This window comes from Centropristis striata, chromosome 6, assembly GCF_030273125.1.
Source record: "Centropristis striata isolate RG_2023a ecotype Rhode Island chromosome 6, C.striata_1.0, whole genome shotgun sequence".
Taxonomy (NCBI): Eukaryota; Metazoa; Chordata; class Actinopteri; order Perciformes; family Serranidae; genus Centropristis; species Centropristis striata.
The window spans coordinates 15775084-15798348 of NC_081522.1; the positions used below are offsets into that span (position 1 = coordinate 15775084).

The window sequence follows — 23265 nt, forward strand, 5'->3', positions numbered from 1 at the left end:
TTTATACACCATATTATCTTAAATATGATGAAGTATTGGGAATGCAGTTGCTGCTGAAGGGGGATGCGGATTTCTCCTCATATAATGACTTTAAAGCACAATGTATCAGACTTTAAAGCACAATGTATCTGACTTACGATCAATTGTTTATGTAAAAAAAATATCTGCAGTTTTATTATGCAAGTAGATAATGTCACATTTAATTTATTTCATTCAAATGAGTGCAGCTACCACAGAGCGGGAAAAACAAGCCATCTTCTATTTGAATATTTATTAGTTTAGGTGGGGACAATACAAAAAGTCAAAGTAATAAAAAACAAACCATTCTGGTCACTCTGATCACTCGGTTTCTTTCAAGGCATCAGTTACGGCAATGAACTAAAACTAGGCTTTATAACTGTACAAAGTGAATGGACAAACAAAAACACCATCACGCTGTCTGCTTGCTTGATGAGAGCATTTTTAAAAGACCCAAAGAGGCAACAGACACCAGACTTCCTAAGATTCAAAATGAATCAACAGTATCACATTATCGTCTTCCTCCTCATCGCTCGCTTCAGAAGCTGCCTGCCAATCACGCACATTTAACATAACAGAATACAACAGACACAAAAGGCAAATGGATTTTAAGTATGCTCTAATCCTTACCAATTTTTTATCATGGGGATACTGCAGGTTGAGTCCACTGGGTGATGACATGCCCCTTTGGCCACTGTGTGGGGCTGTTTTTTCATGTAGATACACGCCAACCCAGTCTTTTCTGTGTACATACTATTTTGTGTATATATTTCAACACTCTAGGATGGTTTTGTAGTTTATGTGTCTAAAAACACTCAGCAGAGCTGTGGGGTTCCGGTCTATGATGCAGAAAAGGAGGATTAAGAAGTTGCACCAGGAGTAGGGTTGACATTCTGTGTGGCTGCTTGTGGTGCCACTTCAATGATCCGTGGTTTGTCAATGATGCGAGCAGTGCGGTTTCCTTTCTCTACAATTCCGATGATCCACGCTTGGTGGCCCTCGCCGTATTTTGGAGATTTGATCTCGGCACAGAAGCGGGCAGCTTGCTCCCGAGGCAGACAGATGAGCAGGCCTCCTACAGAGAAAAGGAGATTTCATCAGCCAGAGTCTCATCATGTTTTTAATGTGAAGTGATGCTGGCGAGTGCTCAGTTCTCTCCCTGCTGGATCTAAGTGCTGCATTTCACACTGATGCTGATCACATTGTAGTCCTGGAGCACAGGGCCCAGGTGGTGCTGCAGTGCAGTGGGTCTCATCCTATTTTTTTCACTGATTTATTAAATCTCTGTATTTGTCTATGTGGGATTCTCTTTGCTTCCCTCAGGGCTCAATTCTCAGTTCTGACCTTTCTCATTTCACATGTTTCCACTTGGACATATCATTAGTAGCTTTGGTTATATCATTATTATTAATATTAATATCATTATTATTATTAGTTAGCATTGCTACACAGACAACACTCAGTTATGTCTTTCCCTTAAATCAAACCAATTATACAATTTGTGTTTTAGGGATTGGATGAGCACAGTTTCAGGTGCAAATTACTTTCAGTAGTTAAGTATTTTTATACAACTTTGTTGTATGGCTTGTTGTATGTGAAGTTAGTAACATTTATTTTGTCCCAATCAGACAAACTAAAAGAAGTACATTTTAATCAGAACGCAACAGTAATGGTGCCTAAATCCCTGTTGTTGTGGCACTAAGAACACGCATTAGCAGTCAAATGGTTATTTGTTTTTGTTGACCTTCAAGGCCCTTTGGGAGGGCTCAAAGCACAAATGTTTTTATACACTGTTAAAAAACCTTTACATTCAAAATATACGATTATGGAATAAAGCAAAAAGCAGAGCCATGCACACACACACACACACATACACACCTGATGTCTCAGGGCAGGTGCCGTGCATGAGTCCAAACATGTTCCCACAGGCCTTGGAAACGGCGGCCATCTTGGCGAGCACTGGAAGGTTGTGGATGACAAATGACACCTCACTTCGTTGTTGCCGTGCCAACGTCTGAGCATGGCCAAGGATGCCGAACCCTGTGATGTCAGTGGCCGCGTGAGCGTTGAAGGTGTGCATGAGACCAGCCGCTACAAGGGAAGACAGACGGAGAGACAGACTTAGACTGGCATTTGAATGATTAATTGGTCGATTAGGGATGTGAGCAACTCAACTTTCAAGGTTGAAGATTACTCCGTGGTATGAACAAATATTGAGTATTCAGTTTGTGCTAATATTTACAAAGGCTGTCACTGACTGAGGGCCAAACATTGTGTGCAGTCTTGAAACTTCTGTCCCAGAAGTTATTCCAGAATGTGTTTTTTTACATTATTAGCAGAGGCTGCTTAGCTACACAGGATGCAATTCAGCCGAGCTGCTGCAGAGGCTGCTGCTTACAAAAAAATGTCCCCCATTCAGCATTTCTCTCAGCTTAACAAGCTGATTAACTGAAAAAATGAGGTTTATAAAAATGAATGAAAACAATTACTTGGACACATTGATCAAGGTTTTACCTGTTCTGTTGAGCCGAGCCATGTTCATCATGGCTTCATGGTAGGCCAGCTCTACATCCTCCTGCGTTACCACCAGCTTAATCTTGTTCCACTTCTCAGGCTGAAAGAAAAAAAGAAATACAGCAGACAGAGACAATGGTGTGAGTGTTTATCCAGAAAACAATGAGTGTCCAGACAAAATGATTCATGGGTGAGCAGGCGTACTTACAATATCTAGCCACTGGTGAACTGCAACAGCCACTTGTGTTCCGAGTGGCTTGGTCAACACCAACACGTCTCCTGGCACCGCGTTGTCTGGCCTGAGAAACACAGCGTCATCAGGATGTGTTTTTGCATCACAAGAAAATGACACATTATAAATAATAAGTATGGAACTCATTCCTACATGATAAATTCGTTGGGTTGGCAGACTGTTGTAGCAACTCCTCCCATCACCACCCAGGGGTTGAGCACCGTCTGACCTCCTGTTACTGATGTTCCTGCCTCCTCTGACGCGTCTTTGAATCCCTGGATGATCAGTGGCATGACTTTGTCTCTCTCCTGTAAAGATCCAGGACATTCAGAGCAGAGACAGAGAGCAAAACAGAGAAAATTAAATAAATGATAAAAGTAATAATAACTTGTTTAACACTGTCTTTTTTATTCTCTACTTGTGTTTTTTCTACATTTGGTTTGTTCTTCCATTAACACAATTGGTTCTTTGAAGTTATTTCCAGAAGTGAACACATCAATTGACATGCCTCTTACCTTCTCTGACATTTTGTTGCTGACTCCCAGAAGCATCAACATGTTATCACACTCCGTCACTCCCATGGCGTACAGGTCACTTAGAACATTGGCACAAGCAATTCTTCCCTAAGACAGAGATACTGAACATTTAGCATACCAGGCCAACATCACACCCAATAATACACATATTTATAACCGTGTCATCCTTCCATTTGTCAGGTAAATGCATAATTAAAAGGAACACAATGGGGCTAAAATAATGTCCATAAAAGAGAGGATCCATACCATCATGTAGGGGTCATCCACAATGGGGTAGATGTAGTCTGTTGTCTGGACCAGAGAAAGGCCTCCATGTCTGAGGGGGATCACACAGGTGTCCATTCCTATGCCTTAAAGAATAAAAGAGCTCGGTATGTGATATTTGGAAGAGGTGTATGTTCTGGTGCTGTACATAAAAAATCTTAACCAAAGAGCAGATTTTGACTGCTGGGCTTTAATAGGGAAGGAAATCATCACATAACTTGACATTCATTGCTTATGTATAAAACAGCAGGACATCACTGGTGCGGGCGGGGATGAAGCAACTTTGTCTATAAATGGTGGCGCTTCATCACCTGCTGCTGTGCCCCTCCCAGAACTCCTGCTCCTCTCTCTCTCCCTCTCAACCGTCTCTCTCTATCCTCCCTCCCTCTCCCCTTTCAACCTCTATCTACTCTATTCTACTCTGTCGATCTGTACAACTAAAATCTATTGCACGTCTGTCTGTCCTGGGAGATGGATCCTTCCTCTGTCGCTCTCCCTGAGGTTTCTTTTTCCCCTGTTAAAAGGGTTTTTTGAGGAGTTTTTCCCTGGCCGCTGTGGCGGTCTAAGGACAGAGGGTGTCGTACCATGTACAGTCTGTAAAGCCCTTTGGGGCAAATCTGTGATTTGTGATTTTGGCTATATAAATAAAACTGACTTAACTTGACTTGACTATAAAACTGGTTTCAACCACAGAGGAGTATTCTTGTCACATCTTCAGGAGTGTCCCATGAAGATGTTTCTTTATCATCACATATTTCACTCATCTTAAGCAATTTAATATACTCTATATTTAGTACTGTATGAGTTGCTGCTCTGTTAACCCAAATTACTGTGTAGCACTCTGTAACTGAAGTAATTTGTTTTTATCGTGCTATATGAAGATCATAATTACCTAATCGGGGCATAACTGCCCCCAGAAACTGTTCATCCTCTTGATAGTGGTTCTCCTGTAAGGTTTCTAGAAGCTTCTGTAACACATCTTGAGGCACCTGTAACCAAACACAATAACCACAGGTACCATACATTATTTTCGTATCAATGTTCTCATCTGGTGGAATATAAAGACCATAATGAATCCAAGGCAGATTTTGAGAAGGAGGGCCAACCTTGCAGCCTGTTCCCTTGAGCTCAGCGAAGCGAGTGAGCCTGAAGTTCTTATCCAGCTCATAGCTTTCGGGGTTAAAAGACTCCCTTACGGACATGTCTGAAGAAACTCTGGGTCTTCACCACTAGAACCACATCGAAGACCAGAACAGGAAAACAAAATTGGTGATTAGAAACACTGTTTGGATGTTCATTGATTAGACCTAAAATAATGTGTGCATCATTTTAAGAGAATCATAACAAAGTACAAATGAGCTTCTGTACAATACGAAGCAACAGCACTGCAATCAATCCTGCCTTTGTGCATCTTATCATATTATTTTAAGACTGTGTCAGAGGACTTTTGCCATCTTTAGGGCTGCAATTACATTATTCTAAAAGTCAATACATTTTGATTAACAAATTAATTGTTTAGTCTATAACATGTCAGAAAATAGTGAAGAAAAGTCAGTTCAGTTTTCATTAAGGCACTTGTTAAAACCTTTAAATGTTTGCTTTGTATGACCAACTGTCCAAAACCTAAAGCATATGCAGTTTATAATTATACATATATATATATATATATATATATATATATATAACAAAGAAAAGCAGCAAATCATCACAATGGAGAAGACGGAATTAATTTAAAAAAATTAACTGATTAACAACACTGTTGCAGATCAGTGCTCTGAAAGAAATAACTAAACTAACTAAAACTAACGAAATAACTATACTAACTAAAGCTGAATCAGCATTTAAGGAAGTATGAATGTTTTGACACAATATATTTCGTTAGAAAAGCAACCAACACTAAACACAAAAAAAGTGACAGCTACAAGCATTACAAGAATTAAATCAGCACCATTCTCAACATTATATAAACAATTCAATGGTGAGGTAGTTCACCTAAAACCAAATAACATATAAAATCAAATAAAATCAATTGCCAGTGTATTTTCATTTATAGGTAAAATATGTATACATGTGTTAGGGTTTAGTAGCCTAAAGTGCACATTAAGAAACAGTTACAAATTATACAAGCACTGGCAACATAACATATCTACATTTATATTCAGTGGTGTTCTTTTGCACCAATACACCACAGCGAATTCCTTGTATGTGAAAACCTACTTGACAATAAAGACGATTCTGATTTCACAATGAGCTGCTTGCTGATCAACTCTCAAATGTTCAGTTTAATCAAAAGCAAGATATCAATAAATGGAGATAACATGAAAAAGGGAAACACCTGGCCACCTGACGGAGAAGCCAGACTTTACTTTTGGTTACTGATAAACCCGGTTTGTTGTTTAAATTGCTGAAAGGGGCCTCGGTTAATACACAGTGGGAGTGTTCAAGAGACAAATGCTGCCAAGTTCATTCAACACTGAGGCAGTGGCTGACAATATCAGTGCTGACCAGAGGTAAACTTCACTGTACGCCACATTATTAACTTCTGGCCGCTCAACTGTAAGATATGTCTGCTAATAATGACAGCTACACCCTCCACGTTTTTGTTTGTTTTGCTGAAAAGGCAGTTTCCGTTCCCATGCTAGCTCTGGGCTTGCAAACGCTGATCAATGCATGAGGTGATGAGCACAAGCAGCTCTGTGCAACAAAGAGCTAAGAGAGTCCGAGTGTGCGAGCAGAATTACAATTAAAAACACACACTTTACAGGCTGCAGCCTAAATGTGAGGTATAGTTGCGGAACATAGTGCCACCTCTTTGCACATGTAGGTTAAAAAGTTGCCGTAGAGCGCCGAATAAAAATGTCGGCGGCGGAAAAAATTAACCCTTTCCTGTCCATCGCCATGCGATGTGTGCAACATCAGAGTTCGTATCAATAAAACAGCACTAAACATGCTACTTGTGCAAAGTTTGTAATGATATGGTCCAAAAGAAGTGTTAACAATTTCCCTAAATGCGATTTTAGGACCAAAGCGGAGTTATATTCATGCAACATTTCCCCTTTAATTGCTCTGTCCAGTTTATCCTTACCAGCTTCACGTTAGCGGTGAATCCCGGCAGAAGAGCGGGGACGGCACCAGAATGCATTGGGGCTAGAATCGGGCGTCCTCGGAGAAAGCCTGACGAAAAGTCAGACATATTTGTTTTCTAACTCAGAGCTAGACGGTATAAAAATATAGACATTGTGTATAATATAAGACTTTTTAATTAATATACGTATCCGACCAAAATTAGGCTTTATGAAAAAAAATATCCATTACAAAACAAAGAGGAAACTCACACGATCTCAAAGGGTCCTGTGCCTGCACAGAGGCGGCTTTAACATCCCCTTTAATGAGCTGTGAAGTCTGGCAACAAAATCTCTACAATGGAGTGTACCTTTAATTTACTGTTTTCCCTCCAATTGCACCTACAAAAACATAACACTGCCTGGCTACAATTTAACAAAGGCTGGGGCTTATACATTTATATTTCAGCTTACCCTTTGATATCATTATGTGATAACGTTTATTTAGACTTCAAGATATTTAGGGACGAAATCCAGAAATATTTATTTCTGCTGTTGTTAACTGTCTTGTAAGGTTGACTATACCAGACCTTCCGACTTTGATAAACTTCTAGTTAAAAAAAACAAAACAAGCCTGATATTTTGCGATACTACGAAAGAAAAAAAATGTCACAGGCACATTAAAATAATATTTTGTTTGTTTTGAATTCACTTGCGATTACAGGTTGTGGAGGTTGATATCCTTCCGCACTGATTCATCTGAAAAGCTGATTGTAGATCTGTTTTTACAGTTTAGGTACTTTCAATACTGTCAACAGTAGCCTTTAAATAATGGAGATTGTATCGCTTTAAACTTTTGACAACCTTACTGTATATCCAAGTAAACGCACACAAAAAATGGCCAGGAAAACAATTAATGGTGGGAACAACTATTCGTTTAATTTGCACAGTGAGCGAAAAATTCAAGAAATGTGTAATTCCATCACAATATAACAACAATAGCACAATACATATAGGCATAGCCTAGATGTTCTAATACTGTTGGGAAAAAGTTTTATATTTGCAGCCAGTTGTAGCCTATCAACATATTTTTAATTTGCAAGATTGGCCAAAAAGTTACATCAAATATTTACTTCAGGATGTAGACCTGTTTGTAATTAAGGTTGACGCTGCACTGTACATTACACCCATTGAAATACTTGTCACTTAAAAGGCACAATCCACAATGGAAAACTTTCTGTAAAAAGTAATTTGTGCAAAATTGTCCATTTCAGACATGTGATTTCTAGTAATGACATATGACGACAAGGCATATTAAAGCTGTAGCTTTATACTAATGTAAACAGTAAGTCTCTTCTAAACACCAAAATGATCTGAGATTTTCTTTTTTTAAACCACTGTATAGTTCAGTGACTGTTGGCATAAAATCCCAGACCCCATCTGTCCAATTAAAAATGAAGAGAGAGGAGATATCATTAAGCAGGCTTCTTCTTCATTTGGTCCTTTTGTTTTTTCCCCTTCACATCCATAACACAGAGCCGATCACAGCTGCAAAGGAAATATCTAAAGTGGCAAAATGCATCAACAATCAAAAAATGTGCTGTCAGGCCATTGTGGCAGCCCTTGAATCAACCAGTCATGTTCACCACCGTCCTCTCTACACCTGCAGGCTTTTTATAGTCACAGCCTGTAAAGGAAGAAGGAAAATAATGTTGAAATATAAATCATCACTACCATGAATGCCTCAGTGCTTTTTGTATGCATGTAAATAAAACAGTGTTCAGACATTTGGTGGATTTATTATGGGTCGCATAGCCTTCCTTAAAAAAAAAAAAACAACTGAGACAGCAGAAAAAGAAATGCTATTGTGGCAGGGAGGGAATAAAGAGGTGAAAGACGGGATAAGGTGCATGGTGTGAAGATAATTAGCTGACATTTTGGGAAGCTGGGTGAGAATGTCAAATGTCACAGTAACAGCGTGACAAAGACATATGAGCCAATGAGCGAGTCAGCAGCACCAGTTTGTGTGTGTGTTGTGACAGTGAAGTGGTGAGAGGTAAAGACATAGTGGGCTCAGAGGGGGGCTGATGGAAAGATGATGTATCTGCAGGTGCAGACACAGACAGATACAAGTGTGTGTGTGTGTGTGTGTGTGTGTGTGTGTGTATTTGTTGCTTTTATGTGTGAACACTTAAATAGGAGGTTCATACTTGTGGAAGGTCCATTTAAGACTTCTTCTGCTTCTGCAGCATCTGAGGAGTCAAAGGAAGATTAAGATTTACCTGAAAGAAGCCTGACCTATAACTTTATAATTGACTTATTCTAGTAAACGTACTGCCATAATTATAATATGTTAACTTCCTTTGACCATGCTCAAAAACATATTTGCACAACAAAAGGTCCGGTGGTCAAAACAGGATACTAGACAAAGTAGTATACAGTATATACCACTTCCATAAAAGAGGAAAAAATAGAGAAAAAGTTATCAGAAGGCTCTGTAGCAGTACCTCTTTTCAGCCTCCTCCTGGCAAGTTTGATCTGATCTTGAAGGATCTGAACCCAGTCTCGTGGCCCGGGCAACTTCTCTATTCTGTGTTCAGTGCAGTATTTCTCTGTAAACACTGGACACGGTTCACACAACCATATTAATGTCTCATTATTCATTTGAAGATTGTTTCATTATTGTATAAATATTTTTTGTGATCTTACCTTTTATGGCGCTTACAATGTTCTGGTCCAAACCTTTACGGTTATCATTGAGCCCTCTCTTTCTTTTACCATTTGGCAAAGAGTTGGCCAAGGTGGTATCGTCAAAGAAGGCACACACCTAAACACACAGCAGCTCCATGTTAAGACATTGTCGAGCCTTTTGTGAACTTATAGCATGAAGCAAATCTTCAGATGTTAACTGTAGTTGTTTGAAATAGAATGTAAGTGAGTAGTGATGTTACATGACTGCAGAGTTAACCAAAATCAAAGGGCCAATGAATTGGCTTTTAAAAGCATATTGATGCGCACCAGTTTCCTGAACAGCAGGCTGCCAGAGCGTGTATAGTTGACCAGAATGGAGTCCAGCTGAGCCTTTGAGATAAATACGTCATGATCCTCTGCAAGACGCACCTCGGACTGAAAAAGAACCAAATAACACATACTGTGTATTGTGAAGTATTATGGGAAAAGGGTGCATTAAAACATGACTAGATACATTCAGTTTCTGGGAAAAAGAAGAGAGAAAACACAAACTGTTCGACAGTTTATTGTTTATCTAGATCTGTTTTATTGTTAGTTCTCTGCTTGTATTAGACTATGGTATTATGTGTTTCATTTCTTGAAGCCTATGTCTGTGTATTAGCTACTGCTATATACATTGCATCAGTTGCATTTTATTTTAATGCAACACTGCCTACATAGTGGAAGTACATTTACTGAAGTACTGTAATTGAGTACAATTTTACAGAGGTTACTTTAGAGTATTTCCATTCATGAAACTTTATACTTCTACTCCACTATTTTTATACTGATTTTTTTGTACTTTTACTAAATGTAAGGTTTTGAATGCAGTACTTTTACTTGTAGTGGAGTAATTCTGCAGCGAGGTATTCATACTTTTACTTAAGTAAGGGATCTGAATACTTCTTCCACCACTGCCTACATGAATGGCACCTGTCAAATTAATTAATAAAAAAAAGAAAGAACAAGAAGTAATTTGTTCTAACTTAATATTGTGGGTGTCAGTGCAAAATAAAGCGAGGGTGATAATGAAAAACTTAATTCCTCATACCTTAATTATGATCTGAGATCCAAAGAGGTCAGGGGACACACAGGTCCTCTTTAGCAACCAAGCATGTCACTTGGCAACAACTTTTAATTATGCACATAAAGTTAGAGATAAAGTTTAACTTTATTAAATGGAGTTAAACATGCTAAAAATAAGTTTTTATAATAGAAAACATAGAAATTCCCATAGTTAGTTATTCTTTAAAGGAAATCTGGAGGGATATCATCATATGTATTTACACCTGCCATTCTATGATTTTTCCGATGTGAGTTTAGTTAAGAAAGGAAACAGTATCAGATTTCTGTGAATACAAACGTTTAAAAACCTCTGGAGAATAAATTATTTAGGAAGATTTAGTAAAAATAATGATCACTGCTTCTGTGAAAGTGGTGTACATACAAATTTCAGCTACCAATAAAGCACAGAAAAACATATTGGCTCATTCATGCATGTATACTAACATGCAGATTACCTCTAATGACTGAGGCTCCCTTAGCTGATTCAGGAGAGGATTGTGTCTGCTGTTGACAGTTGCTGGATTGTTGTGAAGTGGCAGCACAGAAACGTCAGAGGAGACAGGATGACTGTTGGGTGTAGCTGAGCTTTGCTTTTTCTCACATTCCTCCATTTTTCCAGATTCTGCAGGTGCAGGTGTAGCTGTAAGTGGTGAAGCCTCCAAAGGGGCAGTGGCCACTGTCCTAGACACGGTCAATGGTGCCACTCTATAGATGGGCCTCTTCTTGTGGGGCCTACAGCGAGGAGCAGGGCCTGGACCAAGGCGAGGTTGGCATGGTGATGCAGCATGTTCATTTCTTTCCAAGGATGCTAGAAAAGAGGATAACACATTATAATTTTTCTTTCTCACCTTCTCATTGTGTGTGAGTGTTTTGTGTCTAAGCACTGACCTTTTTGAGTCTGCATCAGCCTCCTCATGGCACGCAGTTCCTGCAAAATAGCCTGCAAGGTGCCCTTACAGTTACACATACAGCAGGGGGCTTCGAGCACAGCAGGAGGGACTACATCTGCTGGAAAGTGAGTAGTGCATTGGTTAGTGATAGTCGACTTAAACTTGCATACTTATTTATATGTGTGCACCAGTGTTTGTCTTTTATGGTTAAATGTGTCTGCCTTAAACCCCTAAACCTCTGTAAATGTTGGTATCAAGCTTGTTTGGGTTTCAGCACAAAACACAATGTTCTCAGCAGTATTTTTCTTTCAATAAATTGAAATTGTGTTTTCTCCTCTTTAAACCTGCTTTGGTACCCTACCGTTAGCTTCATTCACTTTGATCACTTCCTTGCTACTGTTGAGGATCCTCAGGGCTTTGGAGCGGGTGCTGTACTGGCCACAGCCTGGACTGGTTCTGATAGGGGTGGATATGGATGAAGGTGAAGGCCCCGGGTCCCCTGCAGAGTTCCAGCTGCTGCCTTGGTGCTCCTCTGATACAAAAGATGAAGGTGCTGGCTGATGTACCCATGTCAGATGCCTATCCTGGGGCTCCTTTGTTAAACTGTCCTGCTCTGCTGCCACACGCTGGTATACCCTGCCGGTTTTATCACTCAGAAGCCTCATCATTCCTGTGATTTGCCTTTTGATCTCCACACTCTCATCCCCCAGCCAAACTGCATGTTGAGAGAGAAGGATATCACTTTAATTAGTGAGATATGCTGTTATACCAGATAAATCAATCTTTATAATGTCACATACCATCAGGCACAGCAGCATCCTTTGGCTCTCCGTTGACAATGTTGCAGTTGGAATTTGTCATATATGAGGAAGCAAGATCTGCAAGTGAAACAGTGAGGTTTTGTTATAGTATTGCTGTAAACAAATTTTCACAAGCTGTGTGACAAATAGTTGCAGAATGATGTTGCAGCTTTTTGCATTGCAATGATGAAGCAGGCTGATAGGAACTGTGATGTCAACCAAAGCAGACCCCCCCCCCCCCCCCCCCCCCCCCCCCCCCCCCCCCCCCATCCCATGCAGAAACCACCACCTGTAGGTGGTATGAAGAAGTGTAGCAGAAGAGAGGTGGCCTAGAGCGTGTAGCTTCAGCAAAAAGTGAACAATCAAAGCTGCATGTTCAGAATGCGTAATATGATTTTATATTTTTGGACTGTAATTATACTGTTAATTAATTATTGCATCTATATTTAGACTGATGTCCATGGAGGGTTTTTTTTTACATGTAAGACTTGAATAATTAGAGTGAGCTGCTGGTTATGAGCGAGACACAGACTATGGGTTTGTCGTGGCCATCGCTTTTGTTTACAGAGTCGTCTCTGCTGGCACACAGCGCCAGACAAACACCCAGACACAGACGCGCGTCTTACAAGGTCTTGCATTCATTCAGCAGCCTACCTTCATCCGTGACCAGTTTAAAGCTCTGTGACTTCCTTCTCCTTTTCCTTTCCCCAAACTCCATCTTCAGGAGGAATGTAGTATACAGCAAGTCGTGCAGTCGAAAATCGCTCTTGAGACAAACGAAATCAGTGACTAGGATCCACTCAGCGGAATCACTGTCCGTCTGCCTTATTAATCAGTTAAATTTCTCCCCGGGCTGCGCTACAGATCCTGTCATCCGCACATTTTTCGCCGTGTTGATCCTAAACGGACCTGATAAATGCTATTGTATGATCTGTTCCCGTCCCCAACAAGGATGCTGGCTCTTCCCTCTCGCCATGTAAATAAATTAATGACTTTAATATTAAAAATTCGTCACATATCCCTTTGCGCCACCTGATGGTATGTTCTCATCTAAAAGGTCGAGTCACACATTTGCCACTGTGGTGTCCAAACAATAAGCTGGCATTTGAGCAAAAGCAGTTGTGAATGCAGACTGCAAATAAACTTTTTTTCTGGATTCTCAAAATATTAAGAAATAAGTATTGTTAATAGTGCCTGCGCTGTTGTTATGGTTCTATATTAAAACACTAGTAATAGTTCCCATTAATGTTTGACTGGAGAGAGTTTATTATTATCTTTATGTTGCTATCTTTTTGGCAGACAGAACTCAGACTTTAAATCTTCTTACTTAGGCATAGTTGATATCTATTTCTATCTGAAGCTTATGTTGTGCATCAAAGGATGAATTTTCCCTCCTTTCAGGCATGACCTCGCTTCAGGCAACGGTATAAATTCTGAGTCACTGGCAGAAAATAGGTGGTAGTGTTGAGTCACTTGTGACAAGTGCAGACCACTTAAGTTGGTGTTAACTCTCCATTCTCAACCTAAAACGATTTAACAAAGAAATGGTGAAATGTATTTTTATCGTCATTACATTGTACCGTTTTGTACGAGCTTTAAAACAGCATATTTTTTTTTACATTTACAGAAGTCTGTTTGCAATATGATTTTGTCCTTTATTTTTAGAACATGCACCAAAATGTAGCAACATGGTTAACAACAGGTAGGATCAGACAGATAAAAAAATATGTAGGAATGACTGTACAGCGATTTGGCAAAACTGTATCTAAATATGGGCATATGCCAGTAAATTAAAATAAAAAATCTAGAATATTTGTTTTTAAATTATTTTATTGGTTAATGCCCAAATGTTGAAATACATCGACAAAGAAAATGTGTAATGAACACGTTATTTCATTTGGAACTGTGCATGAATCATTGAATCACTTAAAAAAAAAGACAAATGCATTAGCATTGTATAACCACTGGCGTGGTTTTGAATGATCAGTTATTTTTTTAGTAACGCCCCTTATAAATTAAAAAAAAAAACCTGTCTGATAGCCTACGAAATATCTTAATTTACTGGATAGGCCTACTAAACTATCATTCTATTACAGTGACGCCACATTCTAGAGCAAGAGAACAACTACAGTACTCTTGTTGTTTTATTGTGCCCGAAGGAGATTGCTTGGACCTCAAATTACAGGTTTTGACGTTGGTATTTACACGAAACTCCCCAAAAAGACTATATAGTTAAGACACCAACTTAAATGGTCAGTGAAACCAATTTACATTATATTTTTACCCTTTTATTTTGGAGCACAATAAACAAACAAAGTAACTAACTGAATACTCTTATACTGAAATTCAATTGTCGGTTTAAAAGTTAACTTCCGGTTTGAGTGTTTAGGTGGAAGCGTTGTCGCAAAAACCCTACATGTGTTGTTATTTACCGAAATAAGCTAATATTCACCACGATTGCTTGATTGAAATGGATATACTGAAAGCTGAGATCGCAAGGAAACGAAAGCTCCTTGAAGACAAACAGCTTGTTGACGTAAGTAGATGATGAAGTTGCTTGTTTTTGTTAGCTTGGTAACTTACGTTAGCCCTGTGGCTAACATGTTTACAAGCGCTAACTTAGCTAACGTTAGTTCGCTATCACAGTTCAGTCGATACAGCCTTTCTAAAATAAAACATATGTTTTTGTGTATATTGATACAGTACCGAACAACACGTACTATACAAGGTATAGCTATCGTTAAAGTTAAACCTAGTTAGACTGTTAGTAGACAGCTACGACTGATAATTGTGTTCAGGTAAAGTAGCTTTAACGTTAGATATTCCTCGTACAGGCTGATATTCTAATATTTATTTTAATACTATGCTTAAATTAAAGCAATTTTATGATGTTTACCTAACGCCAAAGCTATTCAAGCCCAAAACAATACATGTCACACACAGACGAACATACTTTAACAACTAAGGTTAATACTTTCTTCATTGTAAAGGAAATATTGGACTAATCTTATGGATATGTGATGCCTGACAGGAGTGTTGACAGCCTCATGTGGCAGCGTTTTATAGATCTTTTTCATACAGATAAAAAGTCAAAGTTTAGGAAAGTTCAGTCTGTTTCAATAAGGTACACTGTGTCATAATTTTACCCATGTTCTTCTTTCAATATGGCTGTCATCTTTAACAGCCTTTCATGGTACCTTATGTTTAGTTTATGACACCTCTCCTTGTGCTTACACTCAGTAAATACCTTTATTTGTCCCTTGAGGATCCAGCTACCTTCTGGTTTGAAGACCAAGTTTACAGACAGTAGCCAAGAAAAACAGTCAATTCTGCTGAGCTCATGTTTTATTTGCTCTGGCAGATGAGTCTGGTCACTCACATAGATTTCTAACCAGACCAGACCTGGATGGGTCAATCACAACTGTTGATCTCATGTAAGGCAGGTTTAATAGAATGACTGACATACAGGGCATCTCAAAACTGACTGATCTACTGCTGTGCAACAAACTTAAAATTTGCTTTGTTTGAAAATAATTAGTTTTAATATTTAAATGATAGTACAGTATTTCGTCATATTCAGTTCAACACAGAAGAAAGAAAAATACATTTCTAGCTTTTGTGTATTAACAGTATACAAACTGCAATGTCTTAGTAAAAGAGAAGGAGAATGTTAAGAGAGATAAGATAAGATATTCCTTTACCGATCCCCCATGGTGGTGTTGCAGCAGCACAAGTATGAAGTAAACTGATTAAGATAACAACAATAGAATAGAATAATAATAAAATAGAATAAAGATAAATGGTATCAAATAAAGATACAAACAAACAACCAAGTTCCTACATCCACTAGTGGTATGCCAAAAACTAGAACAATTTGTACAAGCATGTGAGTGGCAGTGAATTGGAAAAATATATGTGCATTACTGTAACTTTTTATGCAACTTGAGGCTATTGTACATTGAGTTTGTTTGAAATGTAAAACAAGTTCATTCTCTCTCTGCTTCCAGGACAACAAAAAATACTTCAAAAGGTCGGATCTTGCACAGAAGGAACAAGAAGATTACTTCAGAAGATGTGGATATAAGGTTGATGTCAAGATCACTTTCTTTCTCTTTCTCTGTTACATGGAAACACATATGCATCACTGCCTTTCTTCAGTTCAGTTTAATCTCATGTCTAGTATTACACTCTTAATATTGCAGTTAAACTTTTTTGCCAGGAAACAAAATAAGGTCAGGCTTTGATTCTCAGGTGAACATTAGTGTTTGTGTTTGCTGTTTTTCCCCCAATGTGCCTCTGCTGCCTGCATCTGTAGGTTCAGAGAGAGACTCCTGAGAGCCAGGTATGAGATTGCACAGTGAAAGTAGCTGACAGGATGCATGATATAAGGATAAAACACACTGTGTCCCAAAGGCTTCCGCTTCCTTGGCACCCTTTCTGAAAGTTCACTCTAAAGCCAGTGAGGATAAAAGCAGAAATAACATGGTGGAAATATCTTTATATACAGTGTGGGTTATTAGTAATAACTTCACAACAGACTGGGAGTTTTAGTGCAAAAAATGAGATTAATACAACAATGAACAACCTTAATCAGTCACTAGATGTATACTAATTTGATGTTTAACTAGCTCTCCTCTGCTTATTGTGTGTGATAAATTTAGTCTTTACAGGTAATTTTGAAAAGTAGTGGATTTTTCTTGCTTTTAATATGCCACCATTGTCAATATTTATGCTTTTAACAATTTATTTCTATATGCACTATGAAATTATTTTAAACCTGGCAACAATCACTTGTTAGAAAGCAAGGAAACAAGGAAAGGAATCCACAAAGCCGAAGTGGGACACAGACATGGTGTGGATTTCAGCATGGGTTACTGAACGAAAATAAAAGATAATTATGTTATCAAGCTGCACTTCTTATTTTGCATTTGTAACAGCAGCCACAACATTCAGACCAACTATAAGTTTCCCCTGGTTTTGTGTCACTAATTTGCATTTCCTTGTGCCTCTATGGAAAAACTGCATTTCTGCTTTACTTTGTGCAAGGCTTAAAATGTCAAGCGTATTAAGCTGTGCTCTTTGCACACATGCAGTATACTGTGTTTATTTAACCAAGGGTCATTGTTTGTGTGGAAGGCTTTTTGTAATCGGTTTTTGTTTGTTCTTTTAGATTGTGCTCCTTATACCACAATCTAAGAGTGCTGATATGCATGTGCCCATGAAAGCATGATCTGGTAGCATACTTTGAGTTTCACTTTGGCCAAAAAAGAAAGATGGAATATTATGTTTTGCCTGTGATCAGGCTTTAGGTGGTGCAGCCAATATTGAAATGACACAAAATGAAAAAAGAAACAATATTATATTTGAAGTGCTTGCTTTTAAGTTATTAGGTTGTCTTTGTACTGCAGGATCTGCAGGTAAGATAGGGATGTGAATGTGTGCAATCCAATGCATCACAATGACACACATCCTCTTCATTCCTCAGTTCTCATTTCCTGAGGACATTGTTGATGCTTTTCACATATCTTAGTCAATAATATTTGTTTAATGTTCACTAGCCCAGAAAAAGCCATCTTTCAATATTATCAAATTCTAGACATACAAAATTCCCTTCAATAATACCTATATTTCTGTTTCCTCCATGATACCCTGTAGATTGATAAGAAAGAAGAAGATGAGCCATCCACCTCAGCTAATCCAGTGTTAGAACTGGAATTAACTGAAGAGAAGCTGCCAATGACACTGTCACGACAGGAGGTGAGTCAATATAAAATATTAACACTTCCCTATGAGTAATTTTTCTTTCCGTAATGAAAAGTTATTGCGTCTTTTGCATCGTTGTGTTTGTATAGGTAATTAGACGGCTTAGAGAACGAGGGGAACCAATCCGGCTGTTTGGAGAGTCTGATTATGATGCCTTCCAGAGACTTAGGAAGATTGAGATCCTGACCCCAGAAGTAAACAAGGTAGGATTGAGTGCGTCTTGAAGTGGGACACATTGTCCATTAAAGGCATGCTGATTCAAGTCCATCCTATCCTAGATGTGATTGTGTTGCTTCACAAGTTCTGTGAAGCTGTGAATCTGAGTTATGTTGTACTTAAGTGATTAAAGGTGGAATCTGTGTGGCTGTTTTTATTTTTTGCTAGTCCTTTTATAGTGCTATTGTCCTAATTTAGATGCACAGTATTCTGGTAGACACTGTTTAACTCTGCCTCTGTGCCTAGGGCTTGAGGAATGACCTTAAAGCAGCCATGGACAAGATTGACCAGCAGTACCTGAATGAGATTGTTGGAGGAACAGAGGCAGGAGAAGTGGACACACAACACGACCTGAAAGTGCATGAAGAAAACACCACTATCGAAGAATTAGAGGTAGTGTAGTTAACACTGCTTTCTGACAGGGTCAGGTTATTTTCGGTTGGATCATGTTATGGCCAATTTATTTACCCATCCACAACTGAAACTGAAATTATAATTTGAAAGTACTTTATATTAATGAAAATGTTTTTAATTTAGACTATTTTGGCTATTTTTTTGGCTAATTATGACATTTTTTTTTTTTTACTGAGGGCTGTATCAAACATGTCCGCAACACCACGATACTTAACTCAGAATGGAATTTTGACTATTTTGCCTTTAACAGAATTAAAAAATGTCCACATTGCCACATGTGTGCAATGTGGATATTGCACTAGTCCGTATTGCAATTTGGAATGAATAAATAAAAAAGATTCATTTTTCACCTCTACTTAATATCTTTGGGCACAAATGGGTTAATACTTTGACACCAGTTGACAGTTGCAACGTTTCTCCTCAGTTTTTTATGACTTGTGTTCTTTAGTTGGTGACTGTTATGCCTTAGTTTATGTCTGATACTGAAACTCTCCTCCAGGCTCTTGGTAAAACCCTGGGCACAGGAGATGATGATGGAGACCAGGAAGTTATCCACAAATTTTTGAGGGTAAGCCCAGAAAAACATTCTCTACCTATGATCTAGAGGGAGCTGTTGTCTAGAAAATGTTTTACACTACTATGGCTGCTATGTTTGTTGTTGTTCTTCCTTCATTTACAGCGCTGAGTTTCTTTGTTGTTAAACACATAAAGAGATATTGCAAGTTATTTTAATGATTGGATGTTTTTCTATGTCTTTTAATGTCACTATTCAAATCAAATAATCCCAATCTGTTCAGTGCCTCTTATTATTTTAATTTGCGGTAACATTTTGGTAATACTCACATTTTCTGTTGTATTCTAGTTTCTTCTTGGTGTTTGGGCCAAAGATCTAAACAGCCGAGAAGACCACGTGAAGCGAGGTGTTCAGGGCAAGCTGGCCAGTGCAACTCACTCACAAACTGAGTCTTACCTCAAACCTCTCTTCAGGAAACTCAGGAAGAAGGTAGCTCTTGTGGAGAGAGAAAATAAAAGCTGCATGGACATTGTTTATAAGGTGTAGATTTTTTATTTTTTTATTTCTTATGGTTATAATTTTTTTATTTCAGAGTTTACCAGCTGACATCAAAGAGTCAATTACAGATATCATCAAGTTTATGTTGGAAAGAGAATATGTCAAGGTATGTTTTTTTTTTCTGTATAACAATGTTTTAGCCCCTTTTTATTTAATCACATATCAGCTTACTACTATATAATACTATATACTTTTGTCCAGGCAAATGATGCCTACCTGCAGATGGCCATTGGTAATGCTCCCTGGCCTATCGGTGTGACCATGGTGGGTATCCACGCTCGAACTGGGCGAGAAAAGATTTTCTCCAAGCACGTGGCCCACGTTCTCAACGACGAGACACAGAGAAAATACATCCAGGTGAGACCCTGAGATTATCCCCCACAGATAGTGTATATACCCCCCCTGTCATTTTCAGCCTCTTTGTATCCTCCAGATTAAACCCATGTCTGGTTGGATTTCATGTGCCAACATGACACAGATGAATGAAATTCCATATTGAGGCTTATGTTATACTAGGAAATTTAAATGTGTTTTAATCCCATTCTTATTTCGATTTAATAAAGTAGAAGTGCACTATTTTTTAAACCTAACATTTCTTTGTTTTTCGTGTAAGTGTCCTTTTGCTAAAATCCAAAAGATACATATTGACTCTTGATAAAGACGCACAGTAACATAATTATATAGCCGGGATTCATGAAGGATACTTTATATGCTGAAACCTGCTGACACAGTAAATATTTCACATGCAGACTAAGCAGATTGTGCTGCATTATCCTTGTACAGTGATAACACCTGCATACTTTGAAATTTGTCATACAAACTGACCGCAGAGGTTTATAGAGAAGGTCAGGGTTGAGGTTGCTGGCTGGGCCTACACAGAAATTACTAGAAGACATTGCATTAGTATCAGTTTAAACACCCATGGGCTAAACACAAATCCTGATGCACTGAATACACATTGACAAAATGTTATTGTTCAAAAAAAAAAAAAAGAAGAAGAAGAAAGAAAAGCTAAATGAGCTAAACTGAATCGCCATATTTTTTATTGTTCATTCTACAGGGACTGAAGAGGCTAATGACCATCTGCCAGAAACACTTCACGACGGTTCCATCAAAGTGTGTGGAGTACAATGCACTTTAACTTGTAACAGATTAACTTAGGCTGTCAGGTCAGTTGTATCACAATCCAATGACCAAAGTGAGGTTGTGGCAGAAATATTTAACATCCTGGAATTCAGTAGCCTTCAACTACATGTGAGCGATAACATTTTAAAGAAATGCATCATTTAAACCGATGTTGTGTGAAAAAGACCTGCTGCATACAGACAGAATTGTGCTAACTTGCAAGTGAAAATGGAAATATCTCAGATTTAGCTGGAGAACACTCATCAACACTTGAGTCGTATTAGACTTGTCCCTGTGAGCCACTGGGGAAAGTGATGCACCTGTCATGCCATTAATAGTCACAAGTCTTCAGTCCATCTTGAGAACATGTTTGTTTATTGTGGCTCTGAGGAGTTCTAATCATTGTTTCAGGAAATGTGAAACCGTAAAAAGGTTTATCTCTTGTTCTTCTCTTAATACCATTTTACATGCATTTTTTTTTTCAAAGTTTATTTTGATGATGTGGGAAACAAAGTGTCATTTGATCCAGTATTGTAAGTTTTATTACACCTGCGACATGACTGTTGTAACTCTTTTATTGACTTGCTAAAATCAATGCAGATTCAGTTCTGTTTGCATGTTTTCAGCAGATTATTAAACCAATCAATGTGTCCTTGTACTAGCTTGGTCGGGAAATAAAGTGTTTTGTTATACCAGCTGCCGAGAATGTTTGTAATGCTGTAATTTTCCTTCTTCAAAATAAATTCTGTTCCGTAATTGTTGAGATTGGCTCTCTTGTCTTCTGCAGCTGGGCTGCTTGATGGGACTATTTTTAGCCAATGTAGGTTTTTTTTGGGCATTAGAAAAAATGTCTTGGGAGCAGCGAAACAGTTACTAATAAAGGACTGTAAATGCACCACCATGACATGCTTCAGTAATTTTTTGGGTTGGCTACGTAGGAATTCATTAGAAATGCAATGGGTCAGATGAAAATAGGCAATTAACGAATCAGTGGGCAATGTGGACAGCAGTCCAAAGCGAGAAAAATCCTAGATTTGCACCAACTGATTGCTGATGGAAACCTTCCAGTAGTTTGCTAAGACGGTAACATCCAGCGTCACACACTGACCTTATTACACTGAGTAACCATGGTGATCTGATCTGTTCCTTGTGGTCATAGTGTGTGCTCGGCTGCCTAAACCCACGTCACCAGTTTCAGTCTGTCAGCTCTGAACGCGTCACTAGACTCAGCTGGACAGGTTGACAGTTGGCAGTGCAAATACTGTGGCTTTCCTCTGAAATTTCCCACTTTCAGCTCCCACAGCTAAGAAGAACAGGAAGATTTCCTTTTCACAGCCACAGTGCAGAAACACTTGAATTCAAGACTATGAAATAAGCTGATTAGAAGTCATCACGTTTGTCCATCCATGGAGTCTGTTATCGTCCTGTCCTTGAGATAAAGCAAGCTAAATATTTTGGCATTTTTCCAGTTAAATGTGTTGTGTCACTGTCAGCAGTGACGTTTGCTTGGCCAAGGCCTTGAAATGATGGTCCAGTGGAAAATATTTCCAGCTCATTGTAAATTAACAAGAAAACTCTGCGTGTTATCATACCTGGGTGTTTATGTGAGTTTTGTTATCTCCTAGAGCAGTGCTGTGCTAACAGAAAGGAAACAATTCATTTCAGTTGGACATTCCAGAGATTAAAATGAGTTAAATTCAATTTCTAAACCTAATAAGACCACAAGAGTTTCCTGAAATCACCACAAAGCATGGGAAACCAATTGTGGCAGATGTCAGACCGATCAGCCCTGATGCTATCCTGATACAGTGGACAGTAAGGACGACATGTCTATCTTAAAAAAGCACAGTGGGAAAGGGGATAGTGAAAGAAAAGCTGTTTGGGGTGAGCAAGGGAAGAAATATCTGTTAGAGAATGAAACTGAGCCAAAAAGACATTGACTTGGATGTTTATGGTCATAAGTTTGCAGTTATGTTTCATTCTACATGTTGTTGCTCCTGTCTTTGATACATTTCGTATCAGAGCATTTAATGCTTTTCTGCGACACTTAGTGCTCACTGATTTTTTTGCTGTGGCTATTTAAATCTTGAAACATGATGTTCTGATTTATGTTCTCTGTCTCATGATTGTCCTCTTCATTTCATTCAGCTTGTCCACTAATAAGACTGCAAATAGGTTGCCTTATCCCATTCTCTCGTATCTAATATGGTCAACAATGAGGGTTTGTATTCATTGTGTGAGGGCCTAACTAGGTTTTTTTCTCTAATGACCTCAGATCTATGCATGGCCCCATTACTGGCTGTAAGATGTGTGCAAGCTGATGAAGACCTGCTCTGTGTGCTCCTTTTGTTCAGGTGTAGGACGTGTGAGGGATCCACTCAGTGTCATTAACACATTCAAATCCCTAGGCTTCGTGGAAGGATTATCTCCATCGCTCCTGTGTTACTGCATATATTTACATGCTAATGTGGAAATCAAAGCAAAAGTGCTGTTAATTGTTTTCCAGTGTATCATTTCATGCTACATCATGTGAGGTAAGCGAGATACACTCCAACTAATGTCAA

General features: G+C 38.6%; 3 protein-coding genes across 7 annotated transcripts; 1 reads left to right on the forward strand and 2 right to left on the reverse strand.

Annotated features, from left to right (window-relative positions):
* Positions 1-256: 256 nt before the first annotated feature.
* sephs1 (selenophosphate synthetase 1) lies at positions 257-6926 on the reverse strand. 4 transcript variants are annotated; one of them, XM_059335905.1, is made up of 10 exons: positions 6650-6926; positions 4671-4793; positions 4457-4553; positions 3547-3650; positions 3280-3387; positions 2918-3072; positions 2741-2831; positions 2533-2632; positions 1897-2109; positions 257-1093 (listed from the first exon to the last, which is right to left on the reverse strand). In XM_059335905.1, exons 2-10 carry the CDS (start codon positions 4764-4766, stop codon positions 879-881), a joined length of 1179 nt encoding a protein of 392 aa, XP_059191888.1. In that variant the 5' UTR covers positions 4767-4793; positions 6650-6926; the 3' UTR covers positions 257-878. The 4 variants fall into 4 exon arrangements, with proteins under 4 accessions (XP_059191888.1, XP_059191891.1, XP_059191889.1 ...); XM_059335908.1 differs by lacking the exon at positions 6650-6926 and adding an exon at positions 6373-6576; XM_059335906.1 differs by lacking the exon at positions 6650-6926 and adding an exon at positions 6322-6576.
* A 645-nt stretch (positions 6927-7571) lies between these two features.
* bend7 (BEN domain containing 7) lies at positions 7572-13013 on the reverse strand. The gene is made up of 10 exons (XM_059335720.1): positions 12766-13013; positions 12112-12189; positions 11673-12026; positions 11310-11429; positions 10877-11229; positions 9645-9752; positions 9336-9453; positions 9134-9247; positions 8837-8878; positions 7572-8313 (listed from the first exon to the last, which is right to left on the reverse strand). The coding sequence occupies exons 1-10, from the start codon at positions 12827-12829 to the stop codon at positions 8255-8257; spliced, it is 1410 nt and encodes a 469-aa protein (XP_059191703.1). The 5' UTR covers positions 12830-13013; the 3' UTR covers positions 7572-8254.
* Positions 13014-14457: 1444 nt separating this feature from the next.
* On the forward strand, positions 14458-21596 carry prpf18 (PRP18 pre-mRNA processing factor 18 homolog (yeast)). Of its 2 annotated transcripts, XM_059335919.1 has the most exons (11): positions 14458-14647; positions 16119-16196; positions 16427-16453; positions 17767-17868; positions 17964-18077; positions 18337-18483; positions 19004-19072; positions 19367-19507; positions 19611-19682; positions 19778-19933; positions 20637-21596. In XM_059335919.1, exons 1-11 carry the CDS (start codon positions 14582-14584, stop codon positions 20715-20717), a joined length of 1053 nt encoding a protein of 350 aa, XP_059191902.1. In that variant the 5' UTR covers positions 14458-14581; the 3' UTR covers positions 20718-21596. The 2 variants fall into 2 exon arrangements, with proteins under 2 accessions (XP_059191902.1, XP_059191901.1); XM_059335918.1 differs by lacking the exon at positions 16427-16453 and having other exon boundaries at positions 14460-14647.
* The last annotated feature ends 1669 nt before the right edge of the window (positions 21597-23265 follow it).